The 16,495-nt window shown below is 41.3% G+C and overlaps 2 protein-coding genes across 3 annotated transcripts in view; one reads left to right on the plus strand and one right to left on the minus strand.

Moving 5' to 3' along the window:
- Window positions 1–11,768, minus strand: part of RAB6A (RAB6A, member RAS oncogene family) — a 68,976-nt gene extending 57,208 nt beyond the window's left edge. The window contains exon 1 of one of the 2 annotated variants that reach the window (XM_064288681.1): window positions 11,260–11,768. In XM_064288681.1, the coding sequence (XP_064144751.1) occupies window positions 11,260–11,329 (70 nt within the window). In that variant the 5' untranslated portion in view covers window positions 11,330–11,768. The remainder of the gene's footprint in view (window positions 1–11,259) is intronic. The other variant, XM_064288679.1, reaches the window with a different exon arrangement.
- Window positions 11,328–16,495, plus strand: part of MRPL48 (mitochondrial ribosomal protein L48) — a 100,150-nt gene continuing 94,982 nt past the window's right edge. Inside the window, exons 1-3 of the mRNA XM_064289512.1 lie at window positions 11,328–11,476; window positions 11,724–11,967; window positions 12,076–12,244. Coding sequence (XP_064145582.1) covers window positions 11,328–11,476; window positions 11,724–11,967; window positions 12,076–12,244 — 562 coding nt within the window. The remainder of the gene's footprint in view (window positions 11,477–11,723; window positions 11,968–12,075; window positions 12,245–16,495) is intronic.

Here is a 16,495-nt window from a genome sequence, read left to right on the forward strand (position 1 = left end):
CCTAGGTATAGACCCAAGAAATATACATGCTTATGTGTATCAGGATACATAAACACGTTCACAGCAGCATTGTTCTTAACTGACAAAAACTGAAAACAACCTCTAAGACCATCAACAGTAAAATGGATAAATATACCCTGTGTATTCATTCATATTGCTGATTGCTATACAGTAATGCTTATTAACAAACACAGATTTTTTACAAAACACAGATGAATCTTAGAAACAATGTTAAGGAAAAAAATCAAAATCACAAAGAATCACACACAACTCATAAGACACTGACTCAAAAACAGGTAAAACTTATTTAGGAAAGCACACACAGATGGTAAAACTAAAAAGATTAGTAAAAAATTATCTTAAAAACCAGGCTGCTGCTTACCTCTGGGATACGAGGGAGTCTAACTGCTAAAAGATAACGCACAGGACTTTTGGAGTACCAATAATGTTCTATTTCTTTTCCTGGGAAGTGACTGTACGGGTATTCATTTTTCAATGATTTGTTAAAACATGTATGTCCATTTTATGCATTTTCTGTATGTTTTATAACACAAATGTTTTAAGAAATATACACACAAAAATACACTGACATGATATTCACCAAAATGCTAATAATGGCTGTATGTTTATAATGGGTTCTTGGTGAGATTACAGGTGATTCTTTTTCCAGCCCTTTACACATCCCTTTATTATCCAACTTTTCTATGACTTAGTTTCAATTTCATAAAATGTATTTTTTTTAAAGAATGGTTGGGGGAGTAGAAAGTCTGAAAAACCTGAGCAATTTTAAATGCCTAAATATATGTATTGGTTATCAGAAAATCCAAATCATCCAAGTTTGTAAGCTAAAAAGCAAATGAAAAATTGTAATTGACTTAATAGACTGCCAAAAGATAAATTTTACACTAACAGGGAAAGCAAAGAAACAACCTGATTTGTGCCACAGAGCACATGTAGAAATAATAAACAGCAGGAATACAAGCTAGCGTGTTTAAAAGGTAGCCTGACCACATGCTCACCTATATTCCATACAGCCAAATCCTTACCTAACTCCATCAGAAGATCACAGAGGATTATGCTGTCCAGAAGAAAAACAGAGGGTTTCTACACTGAAGGATACAAGGTACGAATGAGGGTTAGAGAGCATACACAGTATTAAAAACAAGGAGATTAAATCTACTTACTGTATGTTATAACTTCAAGCCTCTCTCCACTCAGATCCAACAATGCTAGCACTCAGGTTTATCCTCTCCAGCAAGAGGCTGGATAACTCTTTTTTAGGAAATCTGATCAGCAAAAAAGACTTAAAGATCTAATACCAGGGACTTTTCAAAAAAGAACTCAGTTAGATGACCCTACAGTAAAGCCCTATAAATTCAAACACGATCTTAAAAGCAAAATTTTAGTGCTCAACAATTGAACAGAAGCAAAGAGCAAAGAATAACTAGTTTTTTGAAAGGACCACTTCAAACAGGACATAGAGAAACTAAAACAAACAGGGAGTGAAAAGTTTACAAAATCAGACCATGCAAGAAGAAGAAAGCACTGTATCTCATTAATATCCTCAAAATGACAAGAAAAGATACTAGAACCTAAAGGATGCTATAAAATAAGAACATTCAGAAAACAAAAAACTCTTTGAAATTAAAATATGATAGCAGAAATAAAACTTAATAAAAGGACTGGACGAAAGTTCAGAAAATCTTGTGAGAATTAAAACGGAAACATAAATAGAAAAGAGAGAAGAAAATTAAAGGATCAATTCAGGAAGTCTCATAAAAATTTCAGAAAAAGAGAACTAGCAGAGAGCTATCACAGTACTAATTCAATAAAACTTCCTGAAACTAAAGAACATGAGTTTCCAGTTTGAAAGGACTTACACCTAGTACCTAACACATAAAACGAAAATAGACATCGCTATGTAGCTTAAAAGACCAGGAGTCAGAATGGCAACACTGGAATCTACAAGACAATAAAGTAATGCCTTCAAACTTCTGAAGGAAGAATATGTCCAACCTAGAATTCAGTGTAAAGGATTTATGAAATTTCATACACACATGGTCTCAAAAAAATTTGCCCTCATGGCCCCTTTATCAGGAAGCTATCTACTGGAGAACATAAGGAGTAAATCAAGAAATAAGAAAAAAATGGAACCTAGGGAACAGGGTGTTATGGATCGAACTGTGTCCCCCCCCCCCCAAAATACATGTTGTAAGTCCTAGCCCCTATGCCTGTGGTATAATTCCATTTTGGAATGGGTGTCTTTGTTACCTTAATGAGACATGATTAGTATACAATGTGTCCTACACCTATCTCTTCTGAGATATAAAAGAGATTCAACAAGCAACGAAAAGAAGCAGAGATGGGGGAAGAGAGATGCCAAGCCACATGAAGGTCCCCCAGGAGCAGAAGCTCAAAACAGACAAGGGCCCTCCTCCAGAGCCGACAGAGACAGAGAGCCTTCCCCTAGAGCCGGCACCCTAAATTTGGACTTCTAGCCTCAACTGTGAGAAAATAAATTTGTTTGTTACAGCCACCCATTTGTGGTATCTCTGTTACAGCTGCACTAGATAACTAAGACAGAATTTGGTACCAAGAAGTGGGGGTGCTGCTCTAACACATATCTAAAATGTGGAAGTGGTTTTGGAATTGGGTAACACAGGTGGAGGTTGGAAGAGTTTTAAGGTGCCTAATTTTTTTTTAATAGTAAAAGCCCAGATTGCCTTGAAGAGACTCTTGGTGGAATTATGAACGTCAAAGGCAATTCTGGTGAGGGCTCTGAAGGAAATGAAGAAAGCTATAGAGAAAGTCTCTACTGTCTTAGAGAATACATATGGCACCTGCAACAGAATGTTGCTGGAAATGTGGACGTTAAGGGTGCTTCTGGTGAGGCTTTAAAACAGAATGATGAACATGTGATCAGACAATGGAGGAAGGACGATCGATGCTTTTCATACAGTGGCAAAGAACTTACAAGTGATGAACTTGAATATGTGGCTGAGCGGATTTCTAAGAAACATCTTAAAGGGGCCATGTGGTTTCTCTCTGCCTCTTATAAGATGTGAAAGGAAAGAGATGGACTTAAAAATGAACTGTGCAGAAAAAAATAAAGAACTTAAAGATTTGGAAAAATACTGTTGTACAAAATAAGGACACGTGTCCTAGAATGTTCACCAAGGATTTGGCTACACAATCTTTTATTTAAAAGATTAAGCCTGTGACTGATGGACCTAACCAACTACCAGAGCAGAAAACCCAACAGTTTACACTGAAGGAGACAGAGAAAGAATGAAAGGAAAGAATGCTGCCTGCCTCTTGGAATTCTACAGGCAGGAATCAGGCCAAAGGAGCTACACCTGATGTCCTCCAAGAAAAGAAAATGATCATCCCTGGAGCAGCTCAGAGATCAGCAGAACTGTTGAAAGGAGCATGAGAAGAAACACTTTCTCAGTTTCAAAGGGCAGGGTCACAGACTCCTGGATCTCAAAGGGAGGGACCACAGCCTTCTAGGTTTCAAAGAGTCAGATCTTCACCAACTCAGTTCCAGAGTGTGGGACTGCTGTTCACAAGTGTCAGGGGTACGGCGCCGCCACCCAAAGCTGAGCAGGCACAGCTGCCATGCCCAAGAGGCAGAAAAACAGGGCCTGCCAGGGCCATGGGGGTAGGGTTACCACTCAGATGGACTAAGAAAATGGGGCCATCTAAAGCTGAGGGAGGAAAGTTGCCATCCCAGTGGGCCTGGAAGATGGTGCTGAAGCACAGGGCCAAAAGACCTCCAGCCAGAATCCAGAGGGCCTGGCTAATACCCAGAGTCTAGAGGGCAGGGTCATTGTCCAGATGGTTCCAAAGAACAGAGGATTATTTTCAAGCCTTGAGAACTAGTGTAAATTGCTCTGCTGGGTTTTGGACTTGCTTGGTACCCTTTATCCCTCCTTTCTCTCCAATTAATCCCATTTGTAATGGAAATGGCTACCTTGTGTTTGTTCTACCACTGTACTTTAGAAACAGATAACTTGCATTCTAGATTCCACAGTTCACAGATGAAGAAGAATTTCACCCCAGGATGGAATATGCCTAAAGTCTTAACCATATTTGATTTAAATGCTTCAGAAGATGAGATTTTTAAATCTTTCAGGATGATTTGATGTGGTGAATGTGTTTTGCATGTGGTAAGGACATAAATTTGGGGGGGGCAAAGGTTGGAATGTTATGGATTGAATTGTGTCCCCCCAAAATAAAAATATGTGTTGTAAATTCTAACCTCTATGCCTTCTTTATGGAGACCGGGTGGTACTGTGGTTAAGAGCTCGGCTGCTAACTAAAAGGTCAACAGAACAAATCCACCAGTCGTGCCTTAAAAACCATACGGAGCAGTTCTACACTGTCCTGTAGGGTCACAATGAGTCAGGATCCACTCATGGCAACAGGTTTTGGTATGCCTACTTTGTGGTTATAATCCCACTTGTGAATGGGTTGTACTTGTTAGGTTAATGAGGACTAGTGTAGCGTGTGTCTTGAACCAATCTCTTTTGAGATATAAATTAAACAACATGGTCTTGAGGAACATCTAGCTCACAAACAAAATGTTCTACATTCTACTTTGATGAGGAGCATCAGCGGTCTTAAAAGCTCTGAGCAGCCATCTAAGATACTCCGCTGGTCTCATTCCATCTGGAGTATGGGAGAATGAAGAAAACCAAAGACACAAGGGTAAGATTTGTCCAAAGGACTAATGGACCACAAGTACCAGAGCCTCCACCAGACAGAGTCCGGTACAACTAGATGGTGCCCGGCTACCGCCACTGACTGCTATAACAAAGAACACAATAGAGGGTCCTGGAGAGAGCTGGAGAAAAACATAGAACAAAATTCTAACTCACAAAAAAAAAAAAAAACCACCAGACTCACTGGTCTGACAGAGACTTGAGAAACCCCAAGAATATGGTCCTGGATACTTTTATAGCTCAGTAATGAAGCCACTCCTGAGGTTTACCTGTCAGCCAAAGATTAGACAGGCCCATAAAACAAAACAAGACTAAATAGACACACCAGCCCAGGGGCAAGGGTGAGAAGACAGGAGAGGGCAGGAAGCAAATAATGGGGAACCCAAGGTTGAGAAAGGGAGAGTGTTGACATGTCATGGGGTTGGAATCAATGTCACAAAAACAATATGTGTATGAATTGTCTAGTAAGAAACTAGTTTGCTCTGTAAACCTTTCATTTAAAGTACAACAAAAAAAATTTTTAATAAATCAATAAAAGAGGTTAAAGAAAGCAGAGACGGGGGAAGTGCGATGCCAAGCCACATGAAGATGGCCCAGGAGCAGAAGCTCAAAAGAGACAAGGACCTTCCTCCAGAAGTGGCAGAATGAAAGCCTTCCCCTAAAGCCCGCACGCTGAATTCAGACTTCTAGCCTCCTAAACTGAGAAACTAAATTTTTGTTTGTTAAAACCACTCATTTGTGGTATGTCTGTTACAGCAGCATTACAGTAATTAAGACACAGGGGATCCAACCAACAAAAGAGAAAAGCAAAGAAAATCTTCAAAATGATGGTAAAGGAAGATTCCAGGTTGACAGTGGCACTAACTAGTCTAAATTAAAAAAAGGCTTCAGGAGAGATGTCCCAAGGAGGTCAAACTGGACAAAAACCTGGTGCATTCTTACATACTGCAAGGTGATTCACACTGTTGGGAGTCTGGAGATAATTCAGTAGTATTCATATAAATTAAACAAAGGAAAAAAGCGAGTCAACTCGTGACACAAAGGAAAATAAAAATACTGTAGAAGAAAGTGCAAGTAATCAGCACAGCTGTGAATACCATTCACCTAGTAATAATAGTGTAACGATTATATAATGATCTAACTAAAATGTATGACACCTATATTCAAACAATGGGGAAAACAACACTGCCCGTATCTCCATGTCAGAAATGAAAAGAGCTAAGGCTTAAAAAAAGGCTTAGACAGGTTAAATAAGTTTTCCACGACCACACTGTAAATACTGGGCTCAGGATTAGAACCAGAGGCTGACTGTCCCTAGAGTTGTCTTTATCACAATATATTGCCTCCTTTTTTTTTTTTTTAAGAAGAAAAGCTTAACTATATAGCATGAGCATAGATTTAAGAAATCCAGAACAGAGAAGCTTGATATTAAAATTGCAAAATTTGCTTTTCTTAAGAATAGGATATGGTAACTAAGAGCGGTCCAGTTTAAAGTTCTAAGAGACCTGGATTAGATGATCTCTCAAAGTGTCCTCCAACTTTAGAATGCTCTAATTCAAGAATTTCAACTAAAAGATGCTTGAACTACTAGATACATTTATGTGCCTTCCTTGAAACTACGCATTGTCTGTCACCCCTCTTTTAACTCCACTTTTAAAAGCAGCTGCACTCATCATACTATACTGTTGTTGTTAGGTGCTGTTGAGTCGGGTCCGACTCACAGCAACCCTATGTACAACAGAACAAAGCACTGCCTGGTCCTGTACCATTCTCACAATCATTGTTATGCTTAAGTCCACTGTTGCAGCCACTGTGTCAACTCATCTCATTGAGGGTCTTTTTTGCTGACCCTCTACCAAGCATGACGTCCTTCTCCAGGGGCTAGTCCCTCCTGATAACATGTTCAAAGTACATGAGACAAAATCTCACCATCCTTGCTTCTAAGGAGTATTCTGGCTATACTTCTTCCAAGGCAGATTTGTTCATTCTTCTGGCAGTCCATGGTATATTCAGCATCATCCTACTATATTAAGTATTATGTATTTCTTCTGGGATGAAATGTAAGTTCCTTCAGAGTAGGCTCTACCAAACCACTTGGCGTGTTAGTAGTTTTCAATAAACATTTGTTAAGTTAAAATATTTACTGAGCACTTCCCATATGCTACACACTATTCTAAATACTTTATATTTATTAACTAATTTAATCTTCACAATAACTCTGTATGATAGGTACTAGTATTATTTTAATTTTATAGATAGGAAACCTGAAGACTAAAGAGAGGTTAAGTAATTTGCCCAACATCACTGGTCGGCGCTAAAAATACGAAACCTAGACTTTACGCTCTTAATCATTAGCTCTAGTTTTAAGGCTTCAAAAACAAGATATGGCAAACATTTCCCTTGAGTGTTGTAACTTGCAACATGAGACTAAAAGAGGATGCAAGTGGCTTGATACCAGCAATTCTTCAAGTGTGGTCCACAGACCCCTGGAGAATCCCAAGACCCTTCAGCGGTACACAAAGTCAAAATCATTTTTATAATATTAAAATGTCATTTGGCTTTTTCACTCTCATTCTCTCATGAACGTATTGTGGAGATAGCACAACAGATTGAATGCTGAAGTAGCTACAAGAATCCGGCTGTCTTTATTAAGTTAAACATTAAAGAGATTTGCAAATATGGAAAACAATGTCTCACTAAATTTTTATTTGGAAAACAGTTCTTTTTCATAAAATTATTATGTTAACATGTAATGAATTTATTACTATTATATCTAAATGAATTAAATATTTTTAAATTTTCTCAGTTAATTTTTAATACAGTAAATATTGATACACATAAACAGAACTCTTCAGGGTCCTCAATAATTGTAAGAGAATAAAGGGGTCTTGAGAAGGAAAACTCTAAGAATGGCTAACCCAGTCAATACAAACTAGTCAGTACTTCCGTGTCTCTGATAGTAAGACACTTTTCCCTACCTAGCACAATGCAATTAAAAAAAGACTGATGTAAAATTGACTAAAAAAGCAATATAAAGTGAAAAAACGCCAGACATTTTATGTTTCTCCTGCTATTACATTTCCTAATTTCTAACCCATGACGTTTGTGTGTAGCAAAATTTTCTACTGTAAACTATGAATGGAATTCCCAAAAGTGCCCCTGCATTTCAAGACAACAGCCAGAGGTAGTAACAAAAGAAGCTCCTCAAGTAAATTTCAGATTCAAATTGTATACTTCAACATTCCTTTATTAAACCACTTATAAAGAAACCATAAGAGTCTACAAGAAGATTATCAAGGCTGGTATGTCATTAACTCAATTAATCTTCATTATAGAGCACAGTACCTTAAATTTTTGATAAGCCAAATAAATACAGTCTAACTCCAAGTCAGTTCCACAAACATGTCTTTAATATCATTTAACAAACTTTTATGTGCTATGTTAACAGCAAATATTTTAGCAATAGCTTAAACAAAGCAAAATTTTACTCAAATTAAAAAAAAAAGAACCCCAGGTCAATCTTTTTTTTCCCCCCTTTTCTTTTTTCTTAAGGCAAGTGGTTAGGCCTATAAATTATTGGATCAGGTCTCAACACACGCTCCAACACCCGCCAGCATCTAGAGTATCCTTGTACACGATCAAACAACATAAGTATAAAATGTTAAACCAATAATTGCGTAAGGAAAAAATTGCGAAAGTCTTCCCCACAGCAAAGAGTAATAAAGGTTACTAATATATTAGCCTTGATTACCGCAAAATTTCATCATCATTCATTCAACAAATATTTCTGAGCATCTACTGTCAGCCTGGCACTATGCTAGGAACTGTGGGATACAAAGAACAAGAAAGGTAACAGTTTTTTATCATCGTGGGACTTGCATTCTATGGTGGAAAATAAATAATTATAAATGTGGTAAATGCTATTAGGGAAACAAACAAGGCTTTGCCATAGATTATAGTTTTTGAAAGCTGAATTGTGGAATTCTAACAGACCTAAAAATAAATAATTCATGAAGAGTGACATCAAATGGCACGGATTCTACATATCTTTGCTAATGCATAAGAAAACTACAGACGTTGCCCATGAAAACAGAGATCACTCTTTCATTGTCAAAGCTACAGAAGAATGGCATTACTTAACTATATAATAGCCTCAAAAGAAAATCAACTTCACAATTTCACAGTGTAAAAAGCATGTAAACACAATCCTAGAACAGCTAAATGTTCTGTAGTATCCTGGATGAAATCCTGGAACAGGAAAGGGACATTAGGCAAAAACTAAGGAAATCTAAATAAACCATGGATTTTAGTTACTAATAACGTTAATATTGGTTCATTATTTTACCAACTGTACCATAATAAAGTAAGATGTTAACAATAGCGGAAACTGGGTGCAGGACATAAGAACGCTCTGTACTATCTTTTCAATTTTTCTGTAAATCTAAAACTGTTCTAAAAAAGTCTATTAAAAAAAAAATCTAAGATGGCTTTAGGAATTACTTGGGAGAAAAAGTTATTAAAGGTTTAAAGAAAGAAAAGAGAAGCCATAAAACTCTGCACTATAAATTAGAACATAATTTCTCCGGAAACCTGCTGATATGTAAGATCTCTATTCACACTAAAATCTTCCTAGGATGAGAGATTAATGGGCTTTTCATGCAAACTAAATAGCTCTGCATCATAACATAAGGCAGACAATAACATCCCCAGAGTGCACAGTAAGCACTTTAGATCCAATTCATCAATAATGACCTATAGGCTATCTTTTATGTATGGTCTGTCCTGAAACTGACATAAAATGGCTAGACCAGGATCAACCCCACAGGTTCTATCAAGTTACTCACCTAGAGAAGCAAGCTTCAACTTGCTTCAGGAAAACTCGTAAGCAAAGAGGCTATATTTTTCCTTGGTAAGGGGGAAAAAGACCATCTATATGTGAAAGGAGAAAAATAATTGCTCAGGTCCAACTGGAGGCAATTTTGCAACTAGTGTCAACCTACTCTAATGCCATACAACTTAGTATAGATAGTTCAAAGTATTAATAAAAGCTCTGAATCTACATCAGTACCTGCCTTCCAGTCAAAACAAATAACTAACGTTTTCTACAACCTCACCTAAGACATCTAATAGGTACCCAATGACACATAATTTGGGGAAACTAATCTCTCAACGTCTGAATTTTTAAAGATGGTCAGGAAACGTGTGATAAAAACAAATGAGGGTGATAATCTCTTAATTGCCGAGTGTCAAGTCGGCATAATACAGCACAAAACTGGAATTACTACAAGAAGAAATTTTAGAGACAACCATCACTAAATTAGGTTCTTGTATCTAATACAAAATACAGTAGTGACAACAGAAACCTGACCAGGTAAATGACATTACATTTTCACTCATCAGATAGTATGAAATGTTAAGCATAAGAGTCACTTAGCCAAAACGATGTAACATATGTAAATCTACTTTCGATAACTAGATGATGAATCTATTACTACCGTACTCCATTCCTCCCTAACCCCAAAGGAAATCCTACAAAACAAAGATGCTCGTTACTCTCAAGCCTCTTCTCTCAGAAATCCTAAATATATAATCGGAAAATACTGAAAAGGAAATGAACAATTAATAGTTTTCCAGTAATTCCTGCCTGCACCACCATGAGAATCAGTCACCGCTTTAGGATGAAACGAGAAAGAGGGGAGGTGAGAGGTAAAAAATTCCAAGTAAAATGATCATGACATAGCGTCTGGCAGAGATCTGAAAAGCATCAACACTACCAAAAGAATTGTCAGTGATGAAAGTCAGAGAAGAAAATGGGGGTTTCCGACAAGCCACAGATCAACCCAAGGGGGGCAAAAATCGCACCACCGCCGCCACCCGGTTCAACCCTACACCCCATTTTCAAGTCGCCTCCAATTCAGATATCTACCATAACCCAAACTAATTCCCCACGGAAGTGAGAACCATCCAAGAATTTTCTCCGACCACCATTTCCCACCTTCTATAGGATCCGCACTTCCCAGAGCCAAGCCCCTGGGGAAAACAACGCCCAGATCCCACCCTCCTTGCCCAAGGTTGCAAAGGGCCTGTTCCCCGTAGTGTGGCTTTTCGGGGTAGGCCTTGCAGAGCAAATGAACTGGGCAAAGAGCATGGAATTACGGGTGCGGTTCAAGAAAGGGGGCTGGGGTTGAGAAGACGACGGAGACTGGAGGAAGAAAGGGACAGACAGGAGGCAGGGGCTGGGCGGGGTGAGGACTGGGGAGGGCAGATCGGGAGGAGAGGGAAGGGCTGCGGCGAAAGGAGGCGGCCGAGTCGGGGAGCGAAGGGCCAGGAGATAAAGAGTAAAAAGCCGAGCGACGGATGAGGACGAGGAGAAGCCGGGGGCAAGGCAGGGTCGGCGAACGCTGGGAAGGGCTGGGGGTGGAAGGGAGCACGAACGCGAGGCCGGCAGGCAGCCTCCGCGGACGGAAGGGCCGCACTGGGGGCGGTGCGGCGAAGCCGCGGCCAGCTGCCAGGAGTGGGGGAGCCGCGCACTCACCGCTCTGCTCCCCCAGGAACACCAGCTTGAATTTCCTCAGCGGATTCCCGAAGTCTCCGCCCGCGGACATGATGGAGCCGGAGGAGCTACCGCCGCCTCTGTCCAGAGACCTCCCGCGCCGACGCTGCTCCAACCGACAGACGAAAAAGGCGAGAGGAAGGGCAGAAGCCGCGCTCTCTCGGCCCCTGCAGGGCCCGGCGGAGAAGCAAGGCTGGACGTGAGGACTCCTCAACAGAACGCCACGGAGCCGTCGCCGCCGCCTCCCCACAGAGTCGCCTAGCACCTAGAGAGGCCCGCGGCTGGAAGGGGAAGGAGGGCGGTGTCGGAAGCAGTCACCGGTGTGCTCGGGGTTCCCAAGGTTAGCGCCCTTGTCAGCCGCGGCACCCGGCACGAAGACTGGGATGAAAGAGGCGGAGGGTGACGGACCCGGAGCCGCAGACGCGCCTGGGACCTCTCAAACGCAGCGCCTCAGCTCCCCAGCTGCCGCTGCCGCCGCCGCCCCCGCCTCCGCCGCCGCCGCAGCCCAACCTGCTGAGTGCGCGAGCCTCTGGCGCGGCGCGGGGCGAGCCCGGGCGCGAGCCTGCCACCCCTTCGGCTGCCGGCGTGCGTGAGTGCGTGCGTGCGTGCGTGCGCGTGCGCGCCACAGCCAGCGCCTTCCTGGTTCGCCGGATCTCCCTGCTTCTCCACGAGCAGCCGAGACGAGGGAGGGTTCGATTGCCACTCCCACCGGGAGAAGGAAGGCGGAGTTGGGGCGGAGCCAGCGGAAAATAAGGGGGTGGGATTTGGGGCCCTTACGTCTCTTACGTGATGAGCCAGTTAGAACAGACCCATGGCAGGCAGAAGCGGGAGGGAGCTGGCGGCGCAAGAGTGGGCGCGGCCCTCGTGCCATGGAAAGGACCGCGCCGCGGCGGCCATATGAAGTGTGGCGCGTCGCAGCCTCAGTGGAGGGAAGGCGAGGCGAGGCGGAGGCGAGGCCGGGGCAGAGGTAGAAATGACCCTAGCAATGTGCGGGTGGGTTCGGGGAGCTTTAGGTGCCTCTTTTTTGAGCCCTCAGCTCTCCCTCACCTTCCTCAAATCTGCCATTTAGCCCTGCACCCTTCTGCATCTTTTTTCTCATCATCATTCCCCGCACGGCATCTTACTAGGTACATCATCCCTCGTTGCTCGCAGGGGGGTTTCGTAACTGCCAGTTGCAGAACTTCCACAATTTGCGGATGAGGAAACTGAAGCCCAGAAGGAGGAAAATGAATTTTAAAAAATCCCCACAGACAGGTTTGAAATCCAGGTTTTCTTATTTTCCCCCACTGAAGCGCTGCAGCCTGCTTATTGGTTAGCCCACCCACTCCCTGGCCTGACCTGGCTTGGTTTTCTGTTACCAGCCCTTGTTTCTCACACGTTGACAACTCTAGGGGTAACGCCCACCTTCCGCCAAGGTAGAAAAGACTTCATGTAAACCAAACCCCTGATTTCACAGGTGGTGAAACTGAGACCGTCATAGGAGAACAGCTTTGCAGAAAGTCGGCCAACATTAGGGGCGGAGCCTGAGCTGGAGCCCATATCTGGGCAAGGGGATGTTTTAAAGCTCTCCCTTTCCTCCTAAAGCAGGCCTTCTGAATTGGCGAGAGGACTTCCCTTAAATTAAACCCATTAACCCGTTGCCATCGAGTCTATTCCGACTCATAGTGACCCTATAGGGCAGAGTAGAACTGCCCCATAGAGTTTCCAAGCAGCGCCTGGTGGATTCGAACTGCAGAGTTTTTGGTTAGCCATTGCCCTTAACCACTAGGCCACCAGCGTTTCCTCCTTTAAATTACCCATCTAAAACATGTGCGTTTCACTGTGAAGAGAGTCCATAGCTTTCATCAGATTTTCAACCAAGTAGGTGATCCAAAAGGTAAAAGATTAATGCCACAGTCAAGAGGCGCTTAAGGAGACATGACAACTAATGTGGTATTCTGGATGGAATCCTGGAACAGAAAAAGGACATTGGACAAAAACTAAGGAAATACGGATAAAGTGTGGACTTTAGTTAGTAACAATATATAAATATCAGTTCATTAATTGTAACAAATGTACCATCAGAATGTAAAATGCTAATAATAGAGGAAACTGTGTGAGAGGGGCATATGGGAACTCTGTACTATCTGCTCAATTTTTCTGTAGATCTGAAAGGATTCTGAAAAATAGTCTCTTCATAAAAGATAAATAAAAGGTTAAAAACCACCAAATTACAAAATTTGACAACCCCACAACTTCAGCCACACCTACACCATGCAGCAAAACAGGTCCAAAAAGTAATTCCTGCCTTTGAAGAGGGCATTTTTAAAAACTGGCATAAAAAATACTTTCCAGGAGTCAAAATGGGCCACAAAAATCAGAGACTACGTCACCCTGAGACCAGAAGAACTAGATGGTGCCTGGCTACGACTGATGACTGCCATGACAGGGAACACAACAGAGAATCCCTGAAGGAACAGGAGAGCAGTGGGATGCAGACCTGAAATTCTTGTATAAACACCAGACTTAATGGTCTGACTGAGACTAGAAAGACCCTGGAGATCATCGTCCCCAGACCTTCTGTTAGACAGGAACCATTCCCAAAGCCAACTCTTCAGCAGACAGAGATTGGACTATAAGACAGAAAATGATACTGGTGAGGAGTGAGCTTCTTTGATCAAGTAGTCATATGACACTACGTGCAGCTCCTGTCTGGAGGGAAGATGTGAAGGCCAAGAGGGGACAGAAGCTGGCTGAATGGACACGGAAATACAGGATGGAGAGAAGGAGTGTGCTGTCTCATTAGGGGGACAACAACTAGGAGTAGCAAAGTGTATATAAGGTTTTATATGAGAGACTGACTTGATTTGTAAACTTTCACTTAAATCACAATAAAAATAAACTTTCCAAGTTAACAAAAAATATGTCCTTAAACATTTGTACATTGTGTCTTACGTTCACAAAACAAATTTATATACCCAAAAAACCAAAAACCCACTGCCGTCGAGTCGATTCCGACTCATAGTGACCCTATAGGATAGAGTAGAACTGTCCGATAGAGTTTCCAAGGAGCACCTGGCGGATTCGAACTGCCAACCTCTTGGTTAGCAGCCGTAGCACTTAACCACTATGCCACCAGGGTTTCCCAATTTATATACATATTTTCATTATTCAGGTGTTATTATTTACTTAGCTTATAGAAATGGCAGGGTTAAATAAGCACCTTTTCAAGCCCAGGGATGAATCACTGACCTACAATAAATTAAGGGGAGGAACTGAAGTTCTTAAAATGTCATCTGTTCTGGCCTATCAGGACAATAGCTATAACCACAAATCTCCTTTCTATAAAAATTTACTCACTTTTGGTTCCCTTAGCCAAGTGACAGGATTTTGGCACATGAATCTAAAATGAAATGGTAAAAACCTGAGTCATGACTTGGACATTTGATTATTTAACTATTTGATTTTAAAAGTAGTTCGTCAGGTCTGGTAGGGCCCGCCCACCAGTAACCCAGAACCCTGACATGCACAAAGGGCAGCCAATACCAAGAGATATTTTAAAAGCTCTTGCAAGCAAAAGTGAGTGGCAATTTTTTCTTTCTGACGGGTACCAAGTTTTCAATACATTTCCTGAAATAGCCTTTAAAGTAACATCTGAGAATTGGAACAATAACTACTTTGTACTTCTGCCAGAACTTTATGAATCAATTTCTCCATGCTGCGTTGGCCCCTGTAGTCACCTAAACAGGTGATGCTATTCCCTATCATTTTGAAGAAAGTGTGGTATAATCCACCACTTACCACGAATGTTTTAATGTTTCAAGCTGATATTTTCCGTTGGCACACACACAACCTCATTCTCTGAAGGTGCACTTGTATTTATCAGGTACCTTCTCTGTGTAAGTCACGTGTTTTGTCTTCATAGATTTTATGATCTGAATATTGCATGATAAGTGCTGTGGAGTTCAGCAAAAGGAGAAATTGCTTGGAAAAAGAAGGAGTTACAAAGGCCCTTTTCAAGGCCACTTTCACCTCTATGATTTCCTACACTCACTTCTCTACCTTGAATGCTTATGCCCTCCTTTCTTTTCCCCAGTTCTTACTCATCCTTCAGGTGTCATAAGAAGCCTTCAAGGACATTTCCAGTCTGTCCCCACCCACATCAACAGTTTAAGTGTTGCTGCCTGTCTTCCCATTGTACCCTGTTCTTCCCCACCACTTGTTGTTTTTAATTATGTTTTCCCCACCTGACTCTAAGCTCCATGATGTCAGAACTCAAGTATTGTATCCCTAACACTTGAATGGTGCTTTTTGATATAATAACTATGCTACAGATATTTGCTGAGTAAATCAGAGGAATTATGTTTAGCTATCTTTATAGGATAATGGGATTTGGGCATGTAAAGATAGAAGATGACAGCATTTTGGAGAAAGAACACACAAAACCATGTTACGTAAATTCGTTTCTTAACATTGCTTATGAAAAAATTTACAGATCAGATCTAGTTACTAAAAACTGGGGAAAAATAGGAGAGGACAGCCTTGGCTGCTCCAAATTCAAAGTAGCTAGAGCAACTTTCTTTAATCAATTTAAAAGAGTTCTCTAATTTGAAGCTCTTGAGTGTGCCCAGAAATCTACCATACAGGAATTACAACCTAATTATAGCACCCTTTGCACCTTGAAAGAAACCAAACTTCTTGAGGAAAGACTGAGATTTCATCTTATTCCTGGTGGCAGACACTATGAGTTGCCTACCCAACAGCACACATACACACACAACACACTTCCACAATATATTCTAGAGATGACAGATACTTTTCCAGCTTGTCTTCAGCTATGGTATAGGCAGATGACTCAATCTGACCCACTGGAGACAAAGGAAATATGCTAGAGGATTCTGAGATAAATTTTCTTCTCCAGTGAAATGAGATACACGAGGGAAAACTGCCGTTTCTCTGCCATAGGATGTGGTTATGTAAGGACGTGATACCTACAGGTAAGTAATTCTGAGAATAAAAGCCAACACACTGATGATGGCTAAGCAGAAAGCTAATAAGCATCATTGGGCTTTTCAGTGACCTTGGAACTGGCCTTCCTCTGGATTTCTTTTGGTGAAATAATATATGTCTTTATATTTTGTGATGTCTTTAATAATATAAATGTCTTTGTATTTGTCATTGTTACTTGCAGCTGAAAGCATCTGATGTTCTTATCTTTAAATCCCTTAAAAAGGCTTGC

Source organism: Loxodonta africana, chromosome 7 (assembly GCF_030014295.1).
Source record: "Loxodonta africana isolate mLoxAfr1 chromosome 7, mLoxAfr1.hap2, whole genome shotgun sequence".
Lineage (NCBI taxonomy): Eukaryota > Metazoa > Chordata > Mammalia > Proboscidea > Elephantidae > Loxodonta > Loxodonta africana.